Source organism: Leptopilina boulardi, unplaced genomic scaffold, assembly GCF_019393585.1.
Source record: "Leptopilina boulardi isolate dan_hultmark-lab unplaced genomic scaffold, ZJU_Lbou_2.1 LbouV2_341, whole genome shotgun sequence".
In the NCBI taxonomy this organism is placed as follows: domain Eukaryota; kingdom Metazoa; phylum Arthropoda; class Insecta; order Hymenoptera; family Figitidae; genus Leptopilina; species Leptopilina boulardi.
The window spans coordinates 3644230-3672016 of NW_026137909.1; the positions used below are offsets into that span (position 1 = coordinate 3644230).

A 27787-nucleotide genomic window follows, 5' to 3' on the forward strand; every position below is an offset into this window, starting at 1 on the left:
AGAAGATGAAAAATGTTGCAAGTAGGTGCTTTATAGCTAGAAGGTCTTAATTGTAATTAGAGTTGTCGTTCGTACACGTTGCGTGGAAGATTGAGGCGAGTGCATAAATTTCTGTTCGCGCGCTTAACGCCTAACGTAGTTATTTTTCAAGCTAACGGGCTTAATACGTTAAGCGACTAACGACCCGTCGCACAGTAGCGACGAGCGAGCGCGAATTTAGTGACCGACCGAATCCAATTTAGTGCCATTATATTAAATGTCTCGCATAACATAGAAGTGGGTCCCCTGTTGTAATTATATATGTATATATCTTTCTCTTGCAACTTTAGCGCTATGGCGATAAATTTCCTCCAAAGAATCTCGAGTGTTTTGTGTGACACATTCCCGAAATTTTCACTGGAGCAACAAATTTTTAAAATGGCCTTTATTTCGTCATTTATTTTCCCAAGTTGCACTTGTGTTGTTTTTAATTCTGGGGACAGACGCTTTTGGATTATAGTCTGTAAAGAAGATTCATGTATATCAAAAGATTTCTTTGATTACTAAAGGAGTTAAAAAGTGTGACGTTGAACAATTTTTATAAACAAAAAATCAATTTTGTTATGTAAATAAAGTCTTTAGTCACAACAATATTGCCGAGAATTGATATAATTTCTCAGGTAATGGTCAATATATTTATTTTAATTTATTATTAATTTATTTTAATTTCCTTGTATGTAAACTGCCGAGACAATTTAAAATGGAGAGAAGTTTCTCGGTTCCTGTTCCAAGATTGGTCAATGCGCCTACCAAGTGTCGTCACAAAAAGGAAACTACAACACACCTCAAAAAATTACATTGCTTTTTGTACAAAAAAACCTGCTACATTTTGTATTCTACCTCTAAAGAAATAATCTCACAAAAGAACCCCTCGAAATATAATTGATCCCGTAAATCTCTGAACTTGTTTAGAATTTCGAGGAATTAGATTAATAAAGAGGATAATTTCTCTGTCATTTTTTTAATACAGTAAGAGACACCTTAAGCTCAGGCCCAAGTTTTTCATCGTAACATTGTCAACTTGATTTTTATAATTAAAATTGGAGACACCGTCTTGAAAAATAAATTACTCGAAGATGATGACAAGAAATAGAGAATAATTAAACGAAAACAGAATTAGAAGCATAAATCTACAACCAAAAATATACACTTGAATCACTATTTTTCACAGTAGTTAAGCTTCTATTTTGGCGGAGTAATACAAGACTGAAAAGTGTAGATACCGACGTGGGTGAGCGTAGAGGGGAAAAACAAGGCAACGTGCCGGCAATTAGCATTTTGTTGGATATGATTCGGCAATCATCAGCAGTATCCGTATTTAGTACAAAATAAAATTTATATAAAGTTAGAAAAGTGTAGTGTCCATCACCAAGAAATAATCCAAATTGTACTTGCCCTACAGACATCACGCTAATGTAAGTCATATTAAAACCCTCGCTTTAAATTTTGTTAAAATAATAATATAATGTAATTGTAATTAAGTGATTCCACTTTAAAAATTCCGTATTTTACATTCCAGATTCCACATTCCGAATCCCACTTTCAAATTCCGTATTTCAGATTCCACATTCCGAATCCCACTTTGAAAATCCCCTATTCGGGATTCCATATTCCGTAAAATTTCGATTTCCACAATCCAGATTCCACATTCAAAATTCGTATTTCAGATTCCATATTCCGGTTTCCACTTTTTACATTTCGTATTTTAAATTTCGGATTCCACTTTTAAAAATCCGGATTCCACATCCCACATTCTGAAAGTGGAATCTAGAATATAGAATGCTGAAAATGGAATCTGCAATGTGGAATAAAGAATACGGAATTTTGGAAGTAGAATTTGGAACGTGAAAATCGGAATATGGAATCTGAAATATCGAATAGGAAACATGGATTGTTACAAGTAGGATCCGGAATGTGGAATTTGAAAGTGCGATCCGGAATGTGATTTGTGTCACGTCACCGTAACATTTTTTTATATTTATTTATGTAAAATAAATATTTTTTAAATACATTTGTAAATAAATAATTGTTTTTAAATAAACAAATATTTGTAAATAAACAATTATTTATAAATAAAACGAATATTTTTGTGATTAAATCAATTATTTATAAATATTAAATATATAATAAAACAATAATGTTAATAATCATAATTAATGTTAAAATGATCAATATATAAAAATTATAATATTTCTTTGGGATGTAGTGTTCTTGACATTTTGTATTATTAAAATAAGGAAATCAACATACGGAGTCACCAACACATAGAAGAAAAGCAATAAACACTTTTCACGTCTGTGAGGTACCGATCTTGAATCTAACCCAAAGAGGCGAGCTGGTACCGCCGCAAAGAATACATTGGAAAATATACCTATATAAAGGGAGACCTTTAACTTCAATGGCAGTCCCAAATTATACACACGGAGTTCGTCATAGCAAGTGTTAGATACAGTGTCCAAAATTATCATATTTCTCAGTGGTTACGTGCGGTAATAAAAATCTTAACGACCAAGAAGATCCAATCTTAGGAGGTCAATACAACAGGTGCCAATTGAAGACTCCTCAATATAAACATCTTAAAGGTAACCATACCAAATATTCAAACAAGGATTTATTTGATTGAACAAATTGTTAAGAACATTTTACATTTTTTTAAAATAAATAATTTTTATATTATATTAAATCATTCATTTAATAAACCTCTTCCCAACTTAGTTAATTTAACTAAGTTAAATTGAGGAAATTAGAATAGGGAACAATTATAAGTTCAGATTAGTTAAAATTAATATTTATTAAAATCTGACATAACATTTACAAAGACGTTCTTTTTTGGAGTCACATTTTAACCCTGCCTCGATAACTTATATTTCAATAAAATTACTCATTTACTTTCCTTCACATCGAGAAACGTTTTTTCAATATATTATGGTTACCATTTATACCCATCAACCTTTTTAGTATTATTTTACAAATTCCTGGTTTGTTAGAAGAATAATAAATTGATAAACATTGGGATTGTCGGGAATTTAAAAAGGAGGTCGTCGGGAGAATTTTTATAGAGTTCGAGGGATTCGTCTAGTGTATATGGTTACTAAAATACTGCGCACCGCGAAAAGTTGGAGATCTCTGGAAAACAACCGAATTGTGTTTTTTTTCCATTTACAAGAATGGGGATGGTACAGTGTGCTGGGTGGATTCCAAGCGGTGCTAAAAACCACGCGAGAGGGAAACTTACTGCGGTGACGACGTAAAGGGTTTACGTGCGCAGAAGGGGATTTAGAGGAAAGAGAGTGAAAATACGAGAATTAAAACAAACGAATGGAAAAAATACCCCTGGGAAAGTCTTGTGTTGAGGCGCGACACACAAATTGAAAACTACAGGACCATTCTGGTATGTTTTTTTGCAAGTCTTTTCCCCTTCTTTATCATGTCGAACGTATTAATTTCTCTCTAAAGAAAGAGGGGAATTGGAGGAATAAACTATCTCTCTACTCGTTTCTCACTCGACTGCGAGAAATCGCCCTAGGCGTAGCTTTGCCGAGCTCTCTCTCACTCTGGTCTATTTTTCATTTTCACTGAAGGTTTCCAAGTTTCATTTTAACAAAGTGCTTCACGGTTTTTCTTCAAATTTCTTACAATTAGAACATGAATGCAATTTAAATCTGTCATGATAAATCTCTGCAGTCGTGCGTTTACAAAAGTGCTATTTACAATTGCGACTAAAAGAAAAATATAATATTTGCGGTAAATAATTTGTTTTAAATTGTTAAAAAAAAAAAAAAGAAAATTCTGTCATTATGTAATAAACTTAAGTTCACCTAAAGAAAGAGAGAGAGAGAAAGACGGTTAGGGAGAAACTGTAAGTTAATTAGGCTCGGTACTGAAAACATAACAAGTTCTGGGTTTCTTGAAAGTTGAAAACGAGTTTAAGTTTCGTCTGCCATTCTTTGCTTACAGTAAATTGTAGAGCACTGCTAATTTTTTGTCACTTTTCTCCAACTACCAATGTAATTTAAAATTATGTCTAAAGTTATTTTAAAAAATTAATATATTTTTTCAACAAGAGATGTCATTTCATATTTTCAGTTTACTTACATTATTTTATGTGAAACTAAAATGTTATTTTTACTTTATTTTCTTGAGAAAGTAAGATCAGAAAAAATATAACAAAACACTGTGAATACCCATTTCTATAATGTATGCTGTTAAATTTTAAAGCCATTAGAAGAAAAACAAGTTTTCCTTAATAAGACAAGATATCTTGGGATATCCTATGGATGTCCTGTTGTTGTCCCACAGAGCGGCGGTTTGGATATCCCAAGATATCCTGGGGACCATTCTAGGATATCGACCATTGATATGGATATCCTAGGGATATCCTTTTGTTATAAGGGTTATTAATTTTTTTTGTTAACATTGTCACAATATGTATTATAGCAACAATAATGTAAGTATTCATGCATTTAATCCTGTTATCAACACATTTATATTCTAAACCAATCTCCATTATTACAATGTGGCTATTCTGCTTTTTTTAGGTGAATTTTAATATCACAACGATAAATTTTTTTATTTTTATTTATTTTTTTTTTTGAGACAAAAACTGGAGTAAAAAGCAGACACATTTCAACGGCGCTATCTAGTCGTCGGGCCTTGTTTGTTTGTTTTTTACAAATCCCCCTACCCTTACCCTTTACCTTCACTCTCTAACTCTATCTCTTTTGCAGCCCCATTCCAAAAACCGAGTCAGAGGCAGAGCCTGTCTCTCGTACTCCAGTAGTATGTGTACCCACCAGTTTTCCATGCTGACGTCACTATCTGAATTGAAACGAAGCCACCCACCGTACTGCCTGGCCGCGCGTCACCCCGGCCCAAATATCTGCCGGCTGCTGTTTATCTCTTCATGGTCGGTATACACAACAACGTGCATCGTTACTGTACGGTAATATATTGCAAGGTCTACACGCGGTTATGAAGAGATAAAAAAAAATAGCAAACGACGACGACGCGCGGTACTGGTTTTTGTTGCCTCGACAATACTACCGCATAGTCCCGTTAAAATCTCTCCATTGTGTTTATTTTATTTTTCATCGTAACAATTATATAATTAGTCAAAAACTCTTTAGTCAACCGTTACCTCTAAAATATTTTACAGAAACTGCACTCATTGTAAAAGAAAATAAAAATTTTAGAAAGTTGGAACAAATCAGACGATAACATTTCGATAAAATGGTGTTATTTTAAAAAAATATATATAAGCAAAACAAAATAAAAACCAAAGAACTTAGCAAAAAATTAGAATTCAAATCATACAATTAATTGTCAGATGTACAAAGTCAAATAAAATAAAAAACGAAACACTAATATTGGATCATTCATTTCTCCTATGGCGGATATTACTTATTGGTTGCTTTATGGATGTAGAGAAGAATGTCATTTCTTAATGCTGCCTATGGGTTTTCGGAAATTTGAACCTCCCGCCAGATTATCAACTGCCGCTACTTTCACGTTTGACGAATTATGGAAATTAATTTGGATTGGTTATCTATTTCATCAAAAACAATCAATAAAAGGAGAGAAAATGTTAAGGACCCATAAGACCCCAAGCGCCATACGGCTTGCTTTCTGCTGCGTTGCGCAGTACATCAATTCTCTGCAATATTGGAAACCACGTGATCAAGAGCAGGAAAGGAAGAGGAATTCTACTGCTTTCTTCGGAAAATCGATACAATAATTGTTCTCTTTCTTACGACGACTGCTGTGGCGTATGGACTGAAGATTTAATTTTATTTTAGTAGTGTCTCCCAGTGTATTTTTGCATGTGTTCTACGTTATTAATAAGATATGTCTCTTTCTTTTTGGCATCATTGGTTTCTTTGAAAGTGTGTTCATTCTAAGATAAGTCGTTTGCGTGGAAGATAAGGAGATCTCCCTTTCCTTTTTCTCTAAATTCATTTATTGAGTTTCCTTATATTTCTTTAAGTTATTTAATTATTGAAATTGTTATTCGACGAAATAATTTGTAATGGTATCCCTTAGTTAAAATTTGTTTAACATTCCCCTTCCTTTCGGAAAAAAAATAATTGTATGTATTTTACCCAATTAACAGTGTAAGGAACAGGGTTCCTAAGTTTAATCGTCGCAGTGTCGGGAATGAGTAGGGATATTTCTGAAAATGGGAGAAATCATTTTCATGACGAGATTGATTGTCGCGCATGTCTTAAATTCAGTGGTCAAGGACCCTTTGCGTGCGAAGCATGCGAAAAGGGAATTGCCAGAAATCTAATTAATTTTATATTCGCTTAGCGGATCTGACGAATTCGCCGGACACAACGCCCGATTGGGGTAATTTCTAAAAAACGAAATCCAAGATTTTATTGTAAGTCCGTGTGTTTGATTTTATATTCATTTGATTAAATTCATTATAGCGGTTGGTGAATACATACACATCACCTTGTGTTTCGTCAACGAAGCTTATCGTTTTCCTTTTGTGGAGCGAAATACTCACCTTTTATGTGATAACGCATTGTATCGTTTCCCTGGCATTTTTGGATGGCGATTAGGAGAAATACATGACATATAATATTTGGCGTTGCTTTGGATTCATATTCGATACCGAATCTTGCAACTGGCCGTCCGAGAATTTCCGGAAGTTCGATATCTATTCGCCACGTGCAGCGGGAACTACCTGCGGCACAATACTTTGAGACTTCTACTCATTTTGGTAGATATATATTAATTTCTATTGACTATTGGTGAGTTTGCCTCTCAGATTTTATATTATTTTATTCTCGTCAGAATCCTTGTCCACATATTTTTATTTAATTAATTTTTATGTGTATATAGAAGCCATTAAATCGAATTTTCCACATTTATAATTTTAAATCGAAACAAATCGGAATATTAATTGTTATTGCGAGTATGAGTAATTAATGTGTGAGTGACTTTAGTTTTATTAAATTCGAATTCATTGTGTAAATTATTGGCAGACGAATTTTATTAATAGAAATTGTAAAATAAATAGATACTCATACCGAAATTTATATTTTCTTTAAAATCCCGCAATCTATTTTCTTAATATTTGTTACAACAGGAATGTTATAAGTTAAGTTCATTGTAAATTTCTTTTCTTTGCTAATCTGTTAAATTGCACCTTTTTTGAAAATTACAAAAATGGAAAGAAATGATTTAATAAATTTTGTTAAATAAGGAATTTATTTGTTTCAATTTCCACTCTTTCACGTTTGAGCTAGCTAAAGCAGTTAAATCAAGAGAATAAATATTTTTTTATTTTTACTTTTCGATTATTCTGGTTCTGAAGGTGTCTCAAAAAAGGCTGCCTCCACTTTATTTCTTTTGCATAAAATTCTCTTGTTTAACCTTTGTTCGGGAAAATCTAAGTCTTTGGCAAAATTTTTTTTGTTCATTTAGTTTTTTTGGTTATTTAAAATTTCCCCAGATACAGTACATATAAAAGAGAAATAGTCAAAATTATTTGAATACAATTAAGTTAAAATTATTAAAAACTTTTTATGCATAAAACATTAATAATTATATTATTTCATCGTGTCATATTATATTTAAAGAAAAAGAAATAAAACAGTAATTTGATATTTTCGGAAAGTAGACAATTTTATTACTAACAGAAGGAAATCTTGGCGACAGGAAATCTTGGACCTGTTGTAAGAAAAAGAAAAGAGAGAAAAAGATCCCAGCGGTCAACATCTGGAGGATGCACTCATAGATTTTTTTGTCGATTTCACGGTTGTATTTTTTACATTTATTGCTTGCAAATATTTTCGGTTTCTAAGAATTTTGTAAATTTCAACTGCAAGTGTTGATCATTTAAGGTTTAGGATTTAATTATTGGTTCTAAAAGAAAGAAATAAACAATTTGTACTAAAAAACATGGTTTTGGTTCAACAGATGTTTATACTTGTAGAATCGATAAGAAATTTACAAATAAAAATTAAGAAGAAAAAGAAACTAACGAGAAAAATACAATGAGATAACGCAGAATGTTACAATATACAATATCAAAAAGTGTTTTGAGTGTAAATTAAAAGCTTGATAAATTCATAAAACTTGGTAAAGACAAATTAGAAAAAATAAATCATTGTAATTGTGTTTATAAATTTGAATGTAATTGTGGAAAATAAAAATATTTTTTTTAAAAAGAAAATACTTTTGAGAAAAAAAATTATATGTTTAGATTTTTAGCTACATATACAACTTAGGTAAAATGTATCTAACCCGACTTGTAATTTTAATGACAAATATGATAATCGCTGGGGAATTTGCGTGTGTGTGTTTGGCTTTTGTCGGAAAACATGGACTGTTTCCGAAAAGCAACAGGATGGATAAATCCATTGGGTACATAAAATATATAGAGTAAATTGCCGATAACGGGTATTCTCAATTTTCATATATATATATATATATATAGTTTATAAAATATCAATGTGTGTTTAATTCAACATGCATATACATTTCACGTGCAGTCGTTGGAAAAATATTGTCTATGTGGTTATCTTTTTCGATTACATTCATCTAACGAAGTAGTTCGTGAAACAAACCCCGTTGTTGCTTTCTCGCTAACATTATTTCTTTAGTATTCGTAGCATGTCTCGAGCGTAGCAAAGGCACCTCTTACCGCAAACGGTAAAATTGTCTTCATCACTGTTTACGAAAATTTTTTGTGTAAACTACAATTTCCTTTATGAAAGTTACGCTGAATATTAATTTCATTTATACAAGTGAACATATTTTGTGGTTTGCTGAATACTCCATTCCATGCAGAAGGGCAATGCCGCTCTGAATGTTCTGACTATTATTGTGGACAAAGATAGAGTATTCAAAGCACTACAAAACATTATGATGAAAGAATTTAAGAAAAAGGCAATACTTCAGAGTAGTAGCAACACGAGAGCTACAAAAAAGAAGACCTCCTGATTAAAATCGTAGGCGACTCCAACATGAATGGTCACATTTGAGATCTGCGACTTACATTGCCTTACCCAGGAAACAGAAATCCAGAAGAGTAAGGAACAACGATAGCCATAGTATACAGAAAGGTGACGGTCCTAGGTCCCAACCGTCGAGGTTTGAAGCTCACGGTTGTAAAACTGATTCAGTGGAGGCGGACAGGCTGGAATAATTTGTCCTCAATTGAGAAAAAAATTTTTTTTTTGTTCTAGATTAACTTTTGCAACCTGTGTGCTGCGTGCAGTGGAGCTTCTCCAATAAAAATCATCTTCGAAGAACGGCCGTAACTCCGTCATTTTGTAATTTAAAAAAAATATGCCTAACAATATCCTTCAATTTAATTATCTTCCTGTTTCTCCTTCTTCATGAAAAAAAACGTTAAATTTCAGCCTCCTACAGTGGTGTAACCCCTTAATAGCCAACAAGATTTTAATAATTCTTTCAAAATAATAAATAACGTATACAAGGGTGGTATTTATTTAGAAAATTTCTAAATTTCTACGCTACACGTTTTCATTTAGTTTGAAGTAAATAAAAAAAAATCTCTTAATATGTATAGTTTCCATCTTAATATTAAACCCATGCCGCCAAGCAACGGACGTTTCTCATGTAAATTACATGGGGTATTCGGCAATGAATAATCAATTTTTTATTCCGACGAAAGTAACCCGTGCAGAAATTTGAGTTAGATTTTAATAGGGACCTCGCTGTGCGTCCCTTTTGCCAAATGGGTTCCGGAAGGGAAACTCTAGGCGATTTTCCTACCAGGAGTAAAGGGTTCTCGCTAGAACCCTATTAGCTGCCTTTAATCGACTATTATTAAATAAAAATTAATAAATATTTAATAAATCCAAAAAACATATTTATATAAAGATCCAACGTCCTTTCTTCCGTGTGTGTTTTTGAAATTGTAGAGTTAAAAACGCCCGTTATGCTATTTATTATAGCCGTGAAGTTTAATTGAACTTCCTAACCTCCAAACAGTACTAACACAAATTTTAACCAGAATTATAAATAAAAAAGTTAGAAATCATAATATTACCTGAAGAAATTGGAATGATCATAGTAAAAATTAAAAATTTGCAATAATGATATTAACATAAAGACAAAATTTGAGGTTAGAAAACCAATCAATATATTTTTTACTTTTAATATTCTAAGTACATATTTCATGTTTGTTGGCTTAATATTAAATATTCTTAAATTGATAATATTATGTTAATATTTACCTTCTGATAAAGAAGATAAGTGATTTGAGTCATCTAAATTGTTAATATCCATAACTTGCTCTTGAACATATTGCATTCTATTTAATTCAACGCGTACGGATTTTACCTCAAGATATTGTTTGCTACGCATTCGCGATTGTTTTTTTTTCCTCTCATTATTTTCCATTATTAATTAACAAAAGAACAATAAAATTAAGGTTCACACAAAATGACATGTGCACTTGCACCATTCATGTCATCATTCTCGACGATGGAACATCGATATATTGATTTCGATATTTTCGATTTAAATTTAAATATTATTTTTAAATTAAATAAAAAGTGAAACTATATATAATAATGTAATTTATTAATAATATTATTTTGATTCTACACGGGTAATTGATTAAAAAATTTGAAATTCGGCAGACTTTAATTTTATAATAGTATATTAGCTGCGTTCTTCAGAAATTTTTTTACCGATTTTAAGAATTAACCGTGACATTTATTTAGATAAAATATTTTTCAAGATTTACTGTTTTTGCCACTGTTTTTTTTATCTATACTATTTCGAGAAAACTCTGAACGAAAACAAAAAGGTTGGCAAACAAGAAAGACGCTAGAGGAGTTGCTTAAATTGCAGTCTAAGAACTCCACCCTCGTCGTGTATAGTTAGAATACATTTCGAATAATCTCGAAACGGGACATATAACCTCGGGAGTACAATCCTTCAATTCCCATATAATTTTCTCAAACGTATCTAAACATTTTTACACATCCATTTGCGGATTTAAAATTTTTTTTTCCAATTATTCAAAAAGTAATTAATCTCTTAATCCTAAAAGAGAAAGTAATTTCTTTTCAACGTTCTTTTTTTTGAATATAATGAATCCTGACTAGCATTTTGCAATAATGCCATTAACCTCGGTCCAACAGACTGCTGACGGTAGCCTTTAGGCAAAAAAAAAAAAAGAAGTGCGAATTAACACGTTCTACGGGACGTGACTCACGATCCATGCAAATGTCTAAGTAAGCGTAGCTCCGTCAACCGGAAGAGAACCCGAAACCTGTGAAAAGAGATGGAAATCCTTTTTGCTTAAGACAAAGTTGCCGAGTGGCCCGTGGAAATTCTCATGCATATCTTAAAAAGAGGGTTGGAAGAAAGATGAGATACGACGAAAAGAAGGTGCAAAGAGAATTGAAGGACGAGGAAAAGAGGTAAAATAAAAACCAAAAGCATTTTAAGAGAGCATGAGTATGCTAAGAATAAAATCTTTTTCTTTTTTTTTAACAGTATGAGTAGACAAATAAATATAGTCGAATGCCAGCGTCAAAAAATCGATCATCTAAAAGCTCGTTGAGCTACTCTGGACAGGATTGAGGAAGAATGGAGTGAGGAGAATAAGGAGGGGTGAATACTCGAGTACAGTCTACTTCGTTGACGAGAGTGAGAAACTGCAAAATGTGCAGGTCGCTCGATTCAGACCCCCCCCCCCAATGATGTCAGCACTAGTTCGTTCGCGATGGCGATTTACAAACTTAAAGGTAATGGGACACAATAAAATTCCAAATAAGAAGAATCAGATAGGATCGAAACTCAATTTAATAGTTGACTCCAATAACGAACACGTGACATCAATTTTTTTGGAGTTTGCTGATTGTGAGAGAATTTAATTTTAAAATATTGATATATCCAGATGTTGTAAAGAAAAATAAGTTGATCCTTTTTGGGCTTAGCGTAACGTAGCGTGGAAGCACTATCGTCTCGTAGAACCAATATCACCTCATAATAATATATAATTATAGAGTTTGGAATTAAAGAAAATTGATGAAAAGGAGGAAATACATCTCTTCAATACTCGTCGGCTTTCCGGTTAGTTGACAATGGCTATTTCCATATTTAAAATTTCTCAATACGATTTTCAGATGTAGATTCAATTTTTCTAATCATTTTGACATAGAAATTAAAATTCAAAAGCTATTTTTGCATATCGTCAGTCATAATTACTTTTATTAAAAATTATGTTGAATATGTAAATTTATCGGAATTAATATGTTTGATTGAGATTAATTTTGATAATTTTGATATGAAGTAAATTCGATCAATGGAAGGTAAAGAAAAACACATAAAACAGATTTATGTTATTTTGTCAAGTTGCGACGTTTCGATGGTTTGGTTTACCATCTTCTTCAGGTTAATTTATTAAATAAAACACCAAATTAATAAATACACAAAATTAAACACATAAATTAAAACACTAAATAATAATACCTGAATATTTAAAATAATAATCTTAAAGGTCTTTTCCTCTATACACTATATACCTATGAGTTCATTGACTCCTTTTTTTTAACGCGTGTGGTATTCCTCCAAAACAAATTTTAATTCAGTTTTGACTTGATGCTCGCATCGAAATGACGAAAATTGTCGCGTATCTAATTTTTGTAGTGTTTTACTTTTTAATTTTTAACGATAATTTTAAAAATGGATTCTAACATTGACTAGTTGCAATGTAGTATTATTTTAAATATTCAGGTATTATTATTATAATAATTCGACAATAATTCAACGCTAGTGAAATTCACTCCATTATTTAATTGCTCGCCGTTTTAATTAATTAATTAATATAGATGGGTTCATTACAGTATTATTAAACATTAAACATTTATTATTATTACTTTTGGAATTATTAATATTTATCAATTATAATTCATTTTCCACATTATTTTTACTTCCTATGAATGTGCAACGAATGTGCAACGATTCATAGTTTGCAATTTTCCAGAATAGATTCTTTATCCCACTAAAACTGTGACTATATATATATAGACAAACAATAAACGCAGACAAAGTTAGGAAGTCGAATAACGTAAGAAGCTGTATAGTTTTGAGTGTTGAGGTAAAATTGTGACGCATTAGAGAACGAGAGAAAGGAGGGAGAAATGCATTCTTTCCTTCAACCGCAAAATGGTCATTCGTATAAGCGTGGGTTGAAGTTGTGTGTAGGGAAAACGGAAGAAGAAGGCTGGTGTGACACTAAAGGTAAAAGCCATAACGTCCTAACAGCGATAAAGCCGAGGTCGCGCTGTGCCAGCGAGATGAAATGAGCTGGCAATAAAACCCGGAATGTGCTACGATGCATATAACTTCCCATTTGTTTCAATTTGCACTGCGACCCCATAACGGACGCAAAGCTGGCCCCTCTTCATCCCTCCCCCTAACCCTTTAATTTTATTTCGCTCCCTCTTCTTTCCATCGCCATCTTTTAACATTTTCCTGTAACCCCCTTTCACATCATCACTTCTACATAATCTTACACTTTATAATCCACATTTGATTTCGTAATGTCGTCACTTGTTTTTTCTATTCAATTTAACGTTGAATAGAAATTTTTCTTCAAATTGGGTCAAAAGACCATTAAAAGGACAAATACAAGATCAAAATTATAATTATTGCCATCATTGAGAAATTCGGGATGACTAAAAATTAATAAATTAGACTTACGTCTTTGCATATCTTCAAATTCTTGTAAAATAAAATATATCTCTAGAATTGTTCATGTTTACTAAATTTTCTTAAATCTTTTTTTTATTAGCTATTTAATGATAAATTTTGAAGAGTTATTGCAAGCGGATTCGACCCGTTGTTAATTCTTGCTTTTTTTTTAATTTAACATTATTTTAGAATAATTGCGATTCTTCTATATATCTATATTTTAAGATCTTTTCTTGAGAATTTTGAAATTTAAAACTTTGAACTCGTAATTACTAAGCCCGAAATCCCTCGAGAACCAAGCATCTTGGATATACGTCAAATTTATTATCTTGTCTCTTTTATAACATGACGTGAATGCTATTGTAGTCAGTACTACAATTTGCAATTTAACAATATATACCTATATTTAGGAAAAAAAAAAGTATTAAAATTAATTTAATAAAAATAATAGTAAAATTAATTATATTATGATTGGACTTAATCGAATAATTGAAATTTTTCTTGTAAATTCTTTTCAATTAAGGATTATTTAATATTCTCTTTTTATATCGAATTTCCTCTCTGTGATTCCATTTCACGATTACTGTATAGAAATAACATTTTGGTTATTCTGATAATTCCTAACTATTACAATTTGAATCTCAAAGGGATTTGAAAGTCTAGTTTACATCTCGAAGGAAATGAGATTTCAAATGAAGCACACAATGGGAAATTTGTGTTGTCCTTGAAAATTCCTTAAAATTCAAGGTTATCCTTAAAATTTTCTTATTTATTATTAAAATTATTATTGCAACTTGTATTATTTAAAAATTTTAAATCGTATTCGTATTTAATTTCTTAAAATCTAATTTCTAGAATTAAATTAAAAATATTTATAACGGAAATTATTAATTTTATATAAAAGCGCAAATAAATAAATAAATAAAATATATTTATTTATCATAGTTGTATAATGATTGCGTATAAATTAGAATAAAAATCTAGAAAATAATCTAATCATAAGTGGATAAATATATATTATCGCAATCTAATCGTATTTTTAATTGATTTTTTTTTATATGATTTAACTTTGATAATTTTCAATTCAAGAAGAAACACGATGCAGGAAACAGTATTAATTACTTTTCTTATTTTAATTGTTGGTTCCCAAGGTATATGTATTTATAATTTCAAATGATTTAGAATAAAATTAATATATATTTAAAATTATTATCAAATTAATTTAATAATTTTTTTAATTATTGTAATTAGGTGGACTAATTCCAAGAGTTGTAGGAGGCAATGACGCTCCACCTGGTAAATATCCATTTCAAATTATAACGAAATTTTTAAATAGTTTCCTTTGTGGTGGGACAATTATAAATCAACGTCACGTTCTCACTGCTGCACATTGCGTTGATGGGTAAGAGAAACTGACATTCAAATATACCCTTGAATTATTTAACTTATTTGCTAAAAATAAATAAATAAAAATAACATTGACTCGTGAAGGTGATAGTGATATATATTTCTACACCTACAGAAAATTATATTTGAGCTTTATTAGCAAAAATAGATATTGGAATTTCCCTTTATAGTGTTTGATCGTTTTCATTATTAATGAGACGGAAAAGTCACACCACCTTCAATAATTGCTTTTAGTTTAATTAATTAAACTCTCCTATATGTACTGAATTCAATAAATCAATTTTAATAATAATAACAACATAGATTTATGTTTGTTTTCCATTAACGAAAATGAATTTTCCAGCTTTGAGGTTGCATTCTACAAAGTCGTGACAGGAATTAATCATCAATCAGATAATGGCACTACTTACCTAGCTGAGAAGTTCTTCATACATGATAATTATAACAAAAGTCAACATTTGCATGACATTGCACTAATTCGAGTTAAGACAAATATTCTTTATTCAAAATTAGTTCAACCAGTATTATTGCCTCATAAATATTTCGATTATAATGAGGAAGAAGCAACACTTATCGGTTACGGAAGACTTGGGGTATGAGGGGAATTTGCCAATTTCTAAAATTAGAATTATAATGATAAAATTACTTTTTTTTAAAAGGATTTAATAATTTTATCAGGTTAACGATCCTCCTGCAACAACTTTACAAGAAGTGAAACTCTATATATTCCCAAACTCAAAATGTAGATCAATAATTCCTTATGTGAGAAAAACGCACGTTTGCACATTAACTGAACCCGGAGAAGGAGCTTGCAATGTAATTTAATTACTGAAACTAAAAAGGAACAGAAAATATGTCCATTTGAATTAGTTCTTATTTAAAAATTCTTTTCTATTTTTCAAATTTAAAAAATTAATTTCAGGGTGATTCTGGTGGTGCTTTATTATCAGATGGAAAACAAATTGGCATCGTATCCTTTGGTGTTCCTTGCGCTATAGGAGCACCTGATGTCTACACTCGAGTACAAAGTTATTTAACATGGATAAAGAATAATACGAAAAATTTATAAAAAAATCATTGACGATTTTAATTTAAATATATATTTTCTTTGAAATGTATTACTAAAGAAAATATTTCTTATTAATAGAATGGAATTCCCTTAATAAAAAAAAAAAAAATTCAAAGGATTCGAGTAGACGTTACTGACAAAGGAATTATTCTAACGCAATTCGATTGTTTTCCTCTCCATCTCGAGAATAAATAAACTTATGGTCTAATTCGAATGGTAAACAGAGAAATAAATTCCTTTTAATGGTAAAGAGAATTTCCCCAATCACAATTGAAATTAGAAAGGAAAAGGAAAACAAAGACTCACATGAGATTCGAGTGAATAAATTAGTCGAGTCTTTCATGAGGCTTTCAAATGGAATATATTCACATATTCGTCTTATATGATGATTCTATATATGAGGTTCTAAATCGAGATTATATGATTCTCCGGCAAAGATGTTCGTAATTCATGTCGTGTAAGTCTTATGCTACTCCTCTTCCTTTCGCATAAATTAGGTAGCAACGAAATGTCTTATCCCTGTGATCGGAAACTTTCAAGATGAGGAGCCATTAGGTTTCCATTTCGGTTGGGAAACTGAAGCCCTGAGGTTCTAACAAGCGCGCGCGTCTTTCGATGGATATAGTGCGCGCGACGCGATCATCCACGAGTTTGTCAAAGTAATTCGTACTTAGAAGACGCGCCTCATTCCAGGCACGTACTTCGCTCTCTCTCTCTCTTCACTTCTTACTCCTTATTATCCTATATTCCCCATCCGCTCCCATTCGGATGACCCAGGATGGATCTCATCATTGTCTTAAGGCAGTCGCGTAATTACGAACAGTCGAGCTAAATTTAATTTCGCCAGTGAAAGAAGAATCGATCAAGTCATTTGTATAAAGTTTATTGATTAGGAAAAGAAAATGGAAAGCGAAGTGCGAAAACATTTTCTTAATAGCAAAATAATTCATAGAACGAAAAGTATCCAGTAGGTCCTAATCAATTTGAAATTATATGAAACTATTCATAAATAATTTCCTTAAATATACTTAAAACTCGAAATTATTTCCAAACTGAATTCAGGGCCTAAATATTTATTTAATAAAATGTATTTAAATTTTTTAGGATTATAATAAAAATTTTTTTTTCAAATATTCTTGAATTTGTCGATGAAAATTTTATTTTCAAAACAAATATTTCTTTTTTCTGTAAAATAAATAAATAAAGTTTTCTCTTTAGTGTGTTGGATTTGAAAAAAAGATTTCTATTGTATCGAATCGAAGCGAGAGAAAAGAGGTTCAAGTTGTACATTTTGCGTTTATCATATACTTCCAATTTATGGGACGATTTATTTCCATTGTTCATTGAATTTTTATACGCCACTAGGCGAAACCTTTTCGCAACAGAAGTCCCATGAGCTTTAACAAACAAACAGAAAATGGGAAAAGTAAATATTGCTTTTGACGTGCACTTAGATGGATTTGACAGTCACATTTGCTTTTTTCCTTCTTAAATAAATAAACGACAAAAAATTGGAGGGAGAAAATTATTATTACTATGTATAGAATGTTTTTAAGAAATTTTTATATTTAAAAAAACAATTATAATAATTTTCAAGAATAAAAATCATAACGAAACGATGAAATGTTTTTTAAATTTGTTTTTCAATTGGGGGAAATTTTAATTTAAAACAAACGATTTTTAGTAATAATTCAGACGATCGACATTTACAATGGAATACTGATTGTACAAGGAAATTCTACAATCAATTTATCTGCTTTTGATGTGAGGCAAATTGTGGTTTGTATTCTATTAAGGAATTAGTGTACAATTATAGAACTGATTAAAAATAAATTATTCTCTCCCATTTATTTGATTCTAAATACTCGATATTAAAACTAATTTAATATGCTTTTTGGAATTCAATATTGCTTTCTTAATTGCATATAAAATTTACATTTTAACCAGATAAGGTATTCTCTATTGTAAATCAATACAGATTTCCTTTTTTAATTCGAAATTAAGATTCCAAAATTTATTCCACAATATAATTTGATGATTTTCAATATTTATTTATATATATAGAATTCTCTTGTGTGACGTGACATTTTGATACGATTTATAATTAATTAAAGAAAATATAGCTAATATTTTAGTAAAGAAAGATTGATTTTGCGTGACTTTAATTTTTTTTGTATTGTACAAATTATTCGAATTCAAATGATTTTCGCGCCGTAGCGCTACCGTCGACTTTGTTTGCCCGCGCGCAATAAAGGTCAGGTTAGGCAAGTTTCCCTCGTAGAAATGTAATGGAATATTTTTTTCTATCCCTTTTAGAAAAAATCAATTCAACACGATTCAGAACTATTGAGTACAAAAATTTCTTTATTGTTTTAAATTGTTTCCAATTGGAGTATATATTTTTTCAATTGATTCGAATGAAACAAACAGGAAAGATGTTTTTCTTCTAAGTGTTTTGTAATATATAATTATTGTTCTGTTCGTGCATATGTGTCAAATATGTAAAATATAAAGTAAAATTTCTAGTGATTCAGATAATTCCAATATGTTTACTTATTCTATATATGAACAAATCAAGTATGACAAGCTTCGAATTGTTAATACATAACCTCAAAAACATAAAAATATACATATAAACAGAAATTAAATAAATAATTAGGTACATATAAAAATAAATATAAGAAAAAATTCTATTTCTTACATTTTAAAATAATTTTAGTTTTTCATTTTTTTAGAACAAAATTTTTAGTTTTTCTAAACATTGGGTGTCCATTCAAAAATATAATAACAAATTTTTCAGTATAAATTTTGTTCGAAGTTTACCTCAACTTCTTGCGAAAAAAAACCATAATTTTTCAATTAAATATTTTCAAAAAATTGCTAATCAAATTTTTTAAAAAGTTCAATATTATTTTCAAATGTTTCAATTAAATTTTACAAAATTTCAATTATTTAAAATTAATAAGTAAGAACTTTCAATTCTAACTCTTTCAAAATTAAATTACTTCCTATTAAATTTTGTAATTATTTTATTTATAAAAAATTTTAATTAAAACTTTTTGCAAATTTTTTTATTAATTTAAAAAAAAATTATTTTTTATTAAAAACTTTGATTGCAACTCTTCGAAATATCAATTTTTCTAAAAATTTCAAATTAAAATTCTTTACAAACTTATTTAGTGCTTCAAACAAATGTTAAACCCGTTACATTTGTATATAAAGTTTTTCATTCATTAAAATATTTTCAAAATTTTCAATTTCAAATCACCTGACATTTAATTATTTCCACGAATCTTATAATTATTGTCAATCTTTCAATATTCGATTATTTAAAAAAAATTCAATATTCACTGAAATTAAAAAAAAAATTCAGCAATTAATAAAAATTTCAATTTAAAACAATACTTGATGTATTTGTCAAAAATTATTTTTTTAAACATTTTGTCTTGTGCAGCTTCATTCAAAGCTAAATTAAAGAATAACTTTTGATTAATTTTAGCTAAAATATTTGATTTTCTTCTGTGGTGACAAATACATTGATAAATATTAACATTTTTTAGTTTGCAAAATAATCTTTGAAACAATGATATTTTTCTAGACTGTTTAATTAGTTGCACTTTTTAAAATTTTCAAAAATTTCCGCCAAACAATAGTGCATGCAATACAATCTATAGATCACGATTGAAAACGTTTAAATATAATAAGAAAGTCAATCGTTCTCAATTGTAAGAACACAATTATGAAACACGATGGGGGACAATAGAAATTTCTTTCCTATTGTTTTCAATCGATTTTTTCTAGAAGGGAAATTAATTTCAATTTTTATTAGTTTTTGCCTGTCATAAAGTAAAGAAAATCAATTTTAATTCTTGTTTATTATTTAAAACTTTTGCGATGTCGTGAAGTCTTGAGACTGTGAATTTTATAAAATAATTGTGAAATTAATTAAATTATAATAGAATTATAAATTTTGTAGAAAAAAATATTAACTTCCATGACAATATTAATATAGACAAATTTGATTAATAATTTATCATGTACATTTTAATCTTTTCTTTATTTTTAATTTTTCGTTATGGAGAAAAATGTTACGTTTTATAAAATTTTGAATTCTTTTATTATAATAAAATAATACGTTGATATCAATGACAGGATTATAGCCATTTTTTTAATTGTTCATATTAAAATTTTTTTTGCGAAATACATTATGTCAGATATCGAATATATTTTTGAGATTTAATTAATTTTATTTTACATTTTCAACAAGAATTGCTTCCCTGAAATTTTATCATGTTCTCGAAATATAGCTTAGCCAATGATTTTTGTAGCCGGTATAGTGAAAAAGAGATATAGATTTTTGTGATATTGGTGATAAATCTGTTGATATTGTGATGAAGTTATTTTGCGGTTTTTGAATTGTAACGTTTGTAATTGTAAGAATCAATATTTTAGCTCGCCGAGCCAGGGTTCGTTTTGATTCCAATGAAAATAATAACAGGATAATTACAAACTGAAACAAATTATTTATTTACAACGGTATTTACAGGTGAAAAATATACAGGCGTACAGATAAATCGCGGAAGTCGGTTTCGCACAACGATTGTCGGCGTTTATCGCGATACGTTGAGCCGCGGAATCGAGAATCGGCAGTAATCTGGTAACGTCGCTTATTATTTGAGCCGCGCATTAACGAAATCTGCTTCAACTCGCAGCGATGAGCCGTGAAATCAATTGTAATACTGCCTAAAAATTCGCGATACTCTGGTGAACCACAAGTTAAACTCGTGTTCTAATTATACGAAGAGTAAAACGGAAAATTTACTTTAAACTGCGGGAATACAATATTTCTTTACTATACATTTATTACGTTACTTTACCTCTTGATACACGTTACTTTACAATATTTCTTTACTATACATTACGTTACTTTACATCGTGAAGCATTACTTTACAATTCGTTACTATACACTATTTACACATAAATATAAAACCGATATAATGTTCGACAGGTAAAACCCAACGAACGAGAGTGAAACTCTCTACAAAGATTTTCGGAGTAAAACTCCTAGTCAAGTGGGTAAGACCCACTCGGACTCCGTGTAGCACGAGAGTGACGGTCCTCAGCGAGAGCGCAGCTTATATAGCCGATCGGTGGGCTGGGCGCACACGAGTGAGCTTTGACGATGCGGCCCGCGCGGCGAAATCGGGTACTACGTCTTTGTGCTCCGCGGTCGGTAACATGTTTATCGACGCGCGATAATATTTAGTACAAATATTTACCGGACGATTTCTATCATTACAGAATCAATCATGTTGATGCTGATGATTTTTGGTCTTCTAATGAATTTTTGCTATTGATGATGTTGACTGACTCATCTGTGAATCTGGCGCCCAACAAATTATTATTTTGAGAATTATTGCTGATATTCGATTTTTTTTGGTTGTCTCCATTATCAATACCGAAGGTGATCCTTTAATGGCAGAAACATTGAAGTAAACATTAAATATTTTGAGGTTACAGTAAAAATTAATATTTTTGATGATTTTATTTAGATTTCTTTTTTTTTTTGTGTAGACCTCATAAAATATTTAATTCTCATATTAATAAAAACGAAGATTCTACATTGCACAACAGCATTATGTGGTTCTAAAATTCAAACACAAATATTTGACTCTCAAATAGACTACATAGACAACATTTTTTTTTTTGTATTGTAGTTGACGGAAGAAATTCGGATTTTTTTTGCGCGCGCGGAAGAAAATTTAGAGCCAAACGGAAAGCCAACGAGTTCAATGGGATCCGCAATGTAGTGAGTTTATTGTCGCCACTTCCGTTCTACAACAGGAACCGGAACCGAATGGTACATTGGATTTCGATACAGGATTTTGAACGGTCAAGCAGAATTTGAATCTGAATCCCTTTGAAGAAAAATTGTATTTTTGTATCGAATGTGTCATTTGTTTTAAAAAAAAGTACTGTTAAATTACAATATATATGTCATTTTAAAGGGACGCCAAAGTTATCGTTTGATGTAATGTGTTTAAAAAAATCAAATGTGGTTTTAACTTTAAGAAATTATCGCTTTTTTAAAAAAGTTCAAAAATAAAAGAATATTAATAAATAATAGAATAAATTGAGATGATAGATACAATACTGTAATTTTTTTTAAAAAAAAAGGAAATAAATTACCAAAATACTTAAATTAATTTTCAACGAGAGCTCGCATGTACGTTAATTATAAAGGCAGAGAGAAGGGAAAATAACAGGTTATTAGGCCAATTTGGCAGCGGGTTTAGTTAATAGAATAATTGAAACTACGCAAAGTCTAATTTTCCTGAATTGTAATATGGATTGTAAAAATATAAAAAGCGGATATTAATATCCAAATACACTGTCAGTGGGAAATTTTGCGTCCACTTACACTGTGAGCTATTAAAAAAAAAAAAATTATTTTCTCATTCAAATGTAGAGACAGCTTCATTAGAAGTAAAAATAGAGGTTTCATTTTACTTGCATTGGAAAGCTGATAAAATTTTAAATCAAACGATACCAAAATTGGTAAATAGAAATCAAGATATTATTTTTGTAATAAAAATAAAAAAAAATTATTCTCATTTTTTCTAAATATTTCTACCTGGATTTTAATTTTTTTCTCGACGCGGCTGTTTACGTAACTATTCCACTTTCCGCATTCCTCTTTTCACTTTCGCGAAAACTTTTCACTTTTTATGCAATGATAATAGTGGATTTCGGAATGCGAAATTTGTAATAAAGAAAGTGAAAAGTGGAATTCGAAATGTGAAAACTGAAATGCCGAATGAAGAAAAGTGGAATGCGGAATGAAGAATGTGGAATTCGGAATGAACAAAGTGAAAAGAGGAATTCGAAATGTAAAAAGTGGAATGTGAAATGCGGAAAGTGGAAATTAGAACACGGAGTGAAGAAAGTTAAAAATTGAACTTGAAATGTAGCATGCGGATTACGAAAAATTGAAAACTAGAATGCGGAATATGGAATACGAAATAGTTACGTAATCGATACCCAATAGTTCAGAAAATTTACAGCAAAAAAAATTATTACGTAACTGAGAACTGTTTTTTTACATATGGGACGTCTCACGTCAATCGGCCCAGAGCTCTGCCTAAAATTTCTAATCCATAAAAATAAACATGCAATGCATCAAAATACTCGTAAACAAATACGATTTCAATAAAAACGTAGCAGAATTGAAAATTCAAAATGCCGGATTCAATATGGCGGACGAATTTTAAAAAAATGTATTGAATTCGCTTGAAACTTGTTACTCGGGGGGTTTTCGGGGTCGCTGATACCGAATCTGATAACAGATTTTCAAAATTCGAAATGGCGGATTCAATATGGTGGACGAATTTTAAAAAAATTAATCGAATTCGCTTGAAACTTGTTACTCGGGGGTTTTCGGGGTCGCTGATTACGAATCTGAAGTCCGATTTTCAAAATTCAAAATAGCGGATTCAATATGGTGGACGAATTTTAAAAAAATTAATCGAATTCACTTGAAACTTGTTACTCGGGGGTTTTCGGGGTCGCTGATTACGAATCTGAAGTCCGATTTTCAAAATTCAAAATGGCGGACGAATTGTAAAAAATTTATTAAATTTTAAGTAACCATAAGGAATATAGTGAAAAAAATGCGCGTGAATATTTTTTTTGAATATGGTGAACATATTGAAAATTATTATCAGCCATATGTATATATATTACGCCAATGTGGAATTATTATATTCTCATAAGGTAAAATAAACGAATGACTATATACTTGATGGAGGTCAGTTAATTTTGTTTGGGACCGCAAGAGTTTGCATGATTTTCAACGCGCAAACATTCGGACAATATCCAGAGGGCAAAAGACCAGGACCTTTGTCGCCTCTCGATTCATTATTGCCCGTGAGTGCATAGCCGTCAGTCATTTCGGTAAATTGTTATTCGCTGCAGTTCGAACCTTCAATCACGCTGATTGACGTTGTACTTTATACATACACAGTACCGTTAAACGCGTGCTGGAGAGAGAGAGAGAGAGAGAAAGTACGTGCACACGCGTCATGTCATGAACGTTCACGTTTATCATTTTCCGCGTATTTTGCTATCTCGTTCGCCACGAAACAGTCAAGCTTAATCAAAACAGGCAAACCGAGCTCCCGATTAAAGTACTAATTGCGTCACGTTGTCCTCAATCATCAAGAAACCACTTATCAGTTTTCAGAATATAATAACATATACGATCTATAATACTCGGGAGAGAGGAGGGAAAGATTTTTTTTTTCAGTCTTCACAGTATATTTGCTGAAAAAAGGGGGGAATAGGGGAAATTTTATTTAAAAAAAGGGGAAAAATAGGACAAAATTTAAATGAAGAAAAAATTCTAAATAATTGTACAAATTATTCGAATTCATAATTTTGGCAAATGTTTTAAATAATTAAATTTTCAAAGAAATTGATTAAAATATTATTGAAAAAAATTAATTTATGAATTGAAATTGTTGTAAATTTGAATTGCTGAAAATTATTGACAAAATTTTAAACAGTAATGGAATTTTAAAGAATTTTTCATGAAAAAAATTTGAATTTTTGAAAAACTGAATTAAAATGATTGAAATAATTAATTTAAAATTATCACAACAATAGGACTTGCAAGAAAGTTATTTATTTTGCAGAATAAAATGTGACTTTTTAGGTTAAAATTAAAAATTTATAATTATAAATGTTTGAAGATAATTTATTCTTTTGTATCAAATAAGTTGTATCTTGACAATTGGCAGCAAGATAAAAAAAGTTATCGCTCAATGCATAAGAACTTGAAAATCAAAGTCAAACTGTTTCAGTATTTTGTCGAGCATTTCAAAGAAAATAGACTTAAAAATCATACCAAATTTTTTTCTTATTCCTTATAACTCCCATAACAGAAATTCACAATTTTTGATTTTTGTCAATTTGGTTTTAATAATGACAAGCTGTCCCCATTTACCCTGAGTTTTCAAGTTTTTTGGGGTAAATAGGGACAGCTTGTCATTATTAACCAAATTAACAAAAATCAAAAATTCAAGTGAATTTCTGTTATGGAAGTCATAAGGAATAAGAAAAAAATTTGGAATGGTTTTTTAAGTCTGTTTTTTTTCAAATGCGCCCAGTCGAAAATCCTACGCTATGTTAAGCTGAACAAAAAGTTGTTTTGAAGTATTGAGATAACCATTAGAGAATTGTGAGACAGTAGATAACTAGCTATAGAAAACTTTCAGGAAGCCTGTTATGGCCGATTTTTCGCTTCCACGGAAAGCTTGAAAATAACAAATTTTGTACGTTTTAAACAAAGCATTCAAGTAGCTTTGAGAGAGTTATCAAAGAGTTGCAGGATTTTGCATATATAAAAAGAAAGCGTTCAGGTGGCGAAAATTAAATGAAGCGTCATGGATGTTTCAGGAAACAGCGGAAAAATGACAATGATCAAAAATTAAATTTAACCTTTCTTTCCATCTTTATTTATCTCGTAAAAATATTATGTATTAGATTATTATATTTAAATATTGAAGAATTAAAGAAAAATTATTTACGTCAGACTCGGTATTTTAACTTTTAGTACATTGTTGTCAACCAAAATTTGTAAATAAAAATACGCTGTTAAATTCATTTTCATAAATTATGAAATTCTAAAAGAATAAAGAATATATTATTTATAAAAAATATTCATAAATATCAAGTATAAAAATAATAATCTTTTTTTTTTAATATTAAATATTTTGTCTTTTTTTTAAGAAATTGTATTCATTATTCAATATAAAAGGTTTTCACCGTGTTCGTATTCCTAACCCCAAATTTTGCTCAAGTTATATATAATCTTTTTCGTATATAATTTAAGTGTTTAAAAATAAACGTTTTCTTTGAAAAGTAATTTTTATATAATATATAAAGAATAATTATTAATTGTATAAAACGGATTTACAAATTACTATAGAATTTTTATAATTTTTCGATTTAGTTTAATTTAATGAAATTATTCTAGTTTTCAGGAAGTGTAAAAAAGGTAATTAAATTTCATATTAATTTGCAACTTGTGAAAAGCAAATAGAATTGCTTTCTTACACATTAAACCAGGCATTAGGAAAGCATTCACCAAGCAAACTGGTAGACCTTTTGCTAGAAGCTGTCCACAGATATTCAACAAGCTGTAGAAAAAGCTTCCGGTTAAGAAGTCAGAAAGCAAATATCACAGAATTTTAGGTCTAATGTATAAATAGTTGCCATGAAGCTTTTGAAACCTTCATAACAGTTACCTGAAGGCCATGTGAACCCTTCAGGGAAACTTACGATTTTCGACTGGGCGAAACTACAAATTTTTTTCAAGTTTTTTCATCCCTTAATACAGTAATATACTTAAGGAAACTTTTTTCTTAAAACTTTCTTAGAAACTATGCTGTCCCCATTTACCCTAAATTTTATAAAATTTTCAAAATTTTGGGGTAAATGGGGACAACTAGGGGAATAAAATAACAAAAATGAAACTAATTAACAGTGCAAAAAAAAGAACATAGAAACAAAAAAGTAAGTTATTGGACTAAAATTGTTCATTCAAGTGTAATTTAAAATTTTGAACCGTTATTTTCGAGTGTTTGCATTGGAGCATATTTGTGGTTTTGGTGCATTTTGACATCGGAAATTAATTTTTACGTCGTAGGAAATTGTCAAAAACTGGATTTCGATTGCGAAAAAAAAGTAAATATTAATGTTTTTTTTTGTGATTTTTAGTTGATCGAAAGTGGATTTTTCGATTTCCCCAACGTCATATATACAAGCCATTAAAGCGTTGTAACAATTTTAGTTTTTTCTTTCCTCAACTTTTTCTGTCGTAACCAAACTTGAAGATCGTAACTTACATTCTTTATTTAGGTTAAATGGCACATTATGTTTTTTCATTTACAAAAATATAGAAAATTATGAAAAATTTTCTATAAATGGAAGATTAATTATTTCTATCATCAAATCAAAGTTTTTATATATGATTTCAATCTTTATATTTTTTGTAAATTCAAAAAAAAAGATAAAAAAGTTTTAAAAAGTATATTTAAAAATAAAAAAAATCACCTTTTTTTAAAACTTGAAACAATTTTTTTTTTCGATAATCAATTTTAACCTAGAATTATTTATTGCCGGTGATTTTAAATTTGCATACAAATTTATGTATGATAATTTTGTTTAATCTTTGTTAATTTTCTGTAAAGAATTAATTTATTAATTAACAATTATAATTAATAATTTTCATATCATAATTTTATTGACAATAATTTTTTACAAATTAAGTAACTAATAGTTAATTTTTTGTAAGGATAAAAAAAAAATCTTTTGTGAATTTTAGTATATATATACTTAAAACACATTTTTAGAATGATTAATCCGTAATCGATTGACATAATTTTCGTTTTAAAAATATACTTTTTAGAATAACAGAATATTATTTTTAGCATATATCAGTAGCAGATATTGTTCATATTTTTATTAGAGTATACCAAAAATTGTTTTCAGTTGTTCTGCTCTAATTCACGAAAAGCATA

General features: G+C 29.8%; 2 protein-coding genes across 2 annotated transcripts in view; one reads left to right on the forward strand and one right to left on the reverse strand.

The window, feature by feature from the left end:
* LOC127285765 (carbonic anhydrase-related protein 10) overlaps positions 1-27787 on the reverse strand; it is a 175906-nt gene that overhangs the window by 146470 nt on the left and 1649 nt on the right. The window lies entirely within an intron of this gene.
* LOC127285775 (chymotrypsin-1-like) overlaps positions 14751-27787 on the forward strand; it is a 164320-nt gene continuing 151283 nt past the window's right edge. Inside the window, exons 1-5 of the mRNA XM_051311953.1 lie at positions 14751-14879; positions 14980-15130; positions 15479-15728; positions 15814-15951; positions 16058-16209. Coding sequence (XP_051167910.1) covers positions 14828-14879; positions 14980-15130; positions 15479-15728; positions 15814-15951; positions 16058-16204 — 738 coding nt within the window. The 5' untranslated portion in view covers positions 14751-14827 and the 3' untranslated portion in view covers positions 16205-16209. The remainder of the gene's footprint in view (positions 14880-14979; positions 15131-15478; positions 15729-15813; positions 15952-16057; positions 16210-27787) is intronic.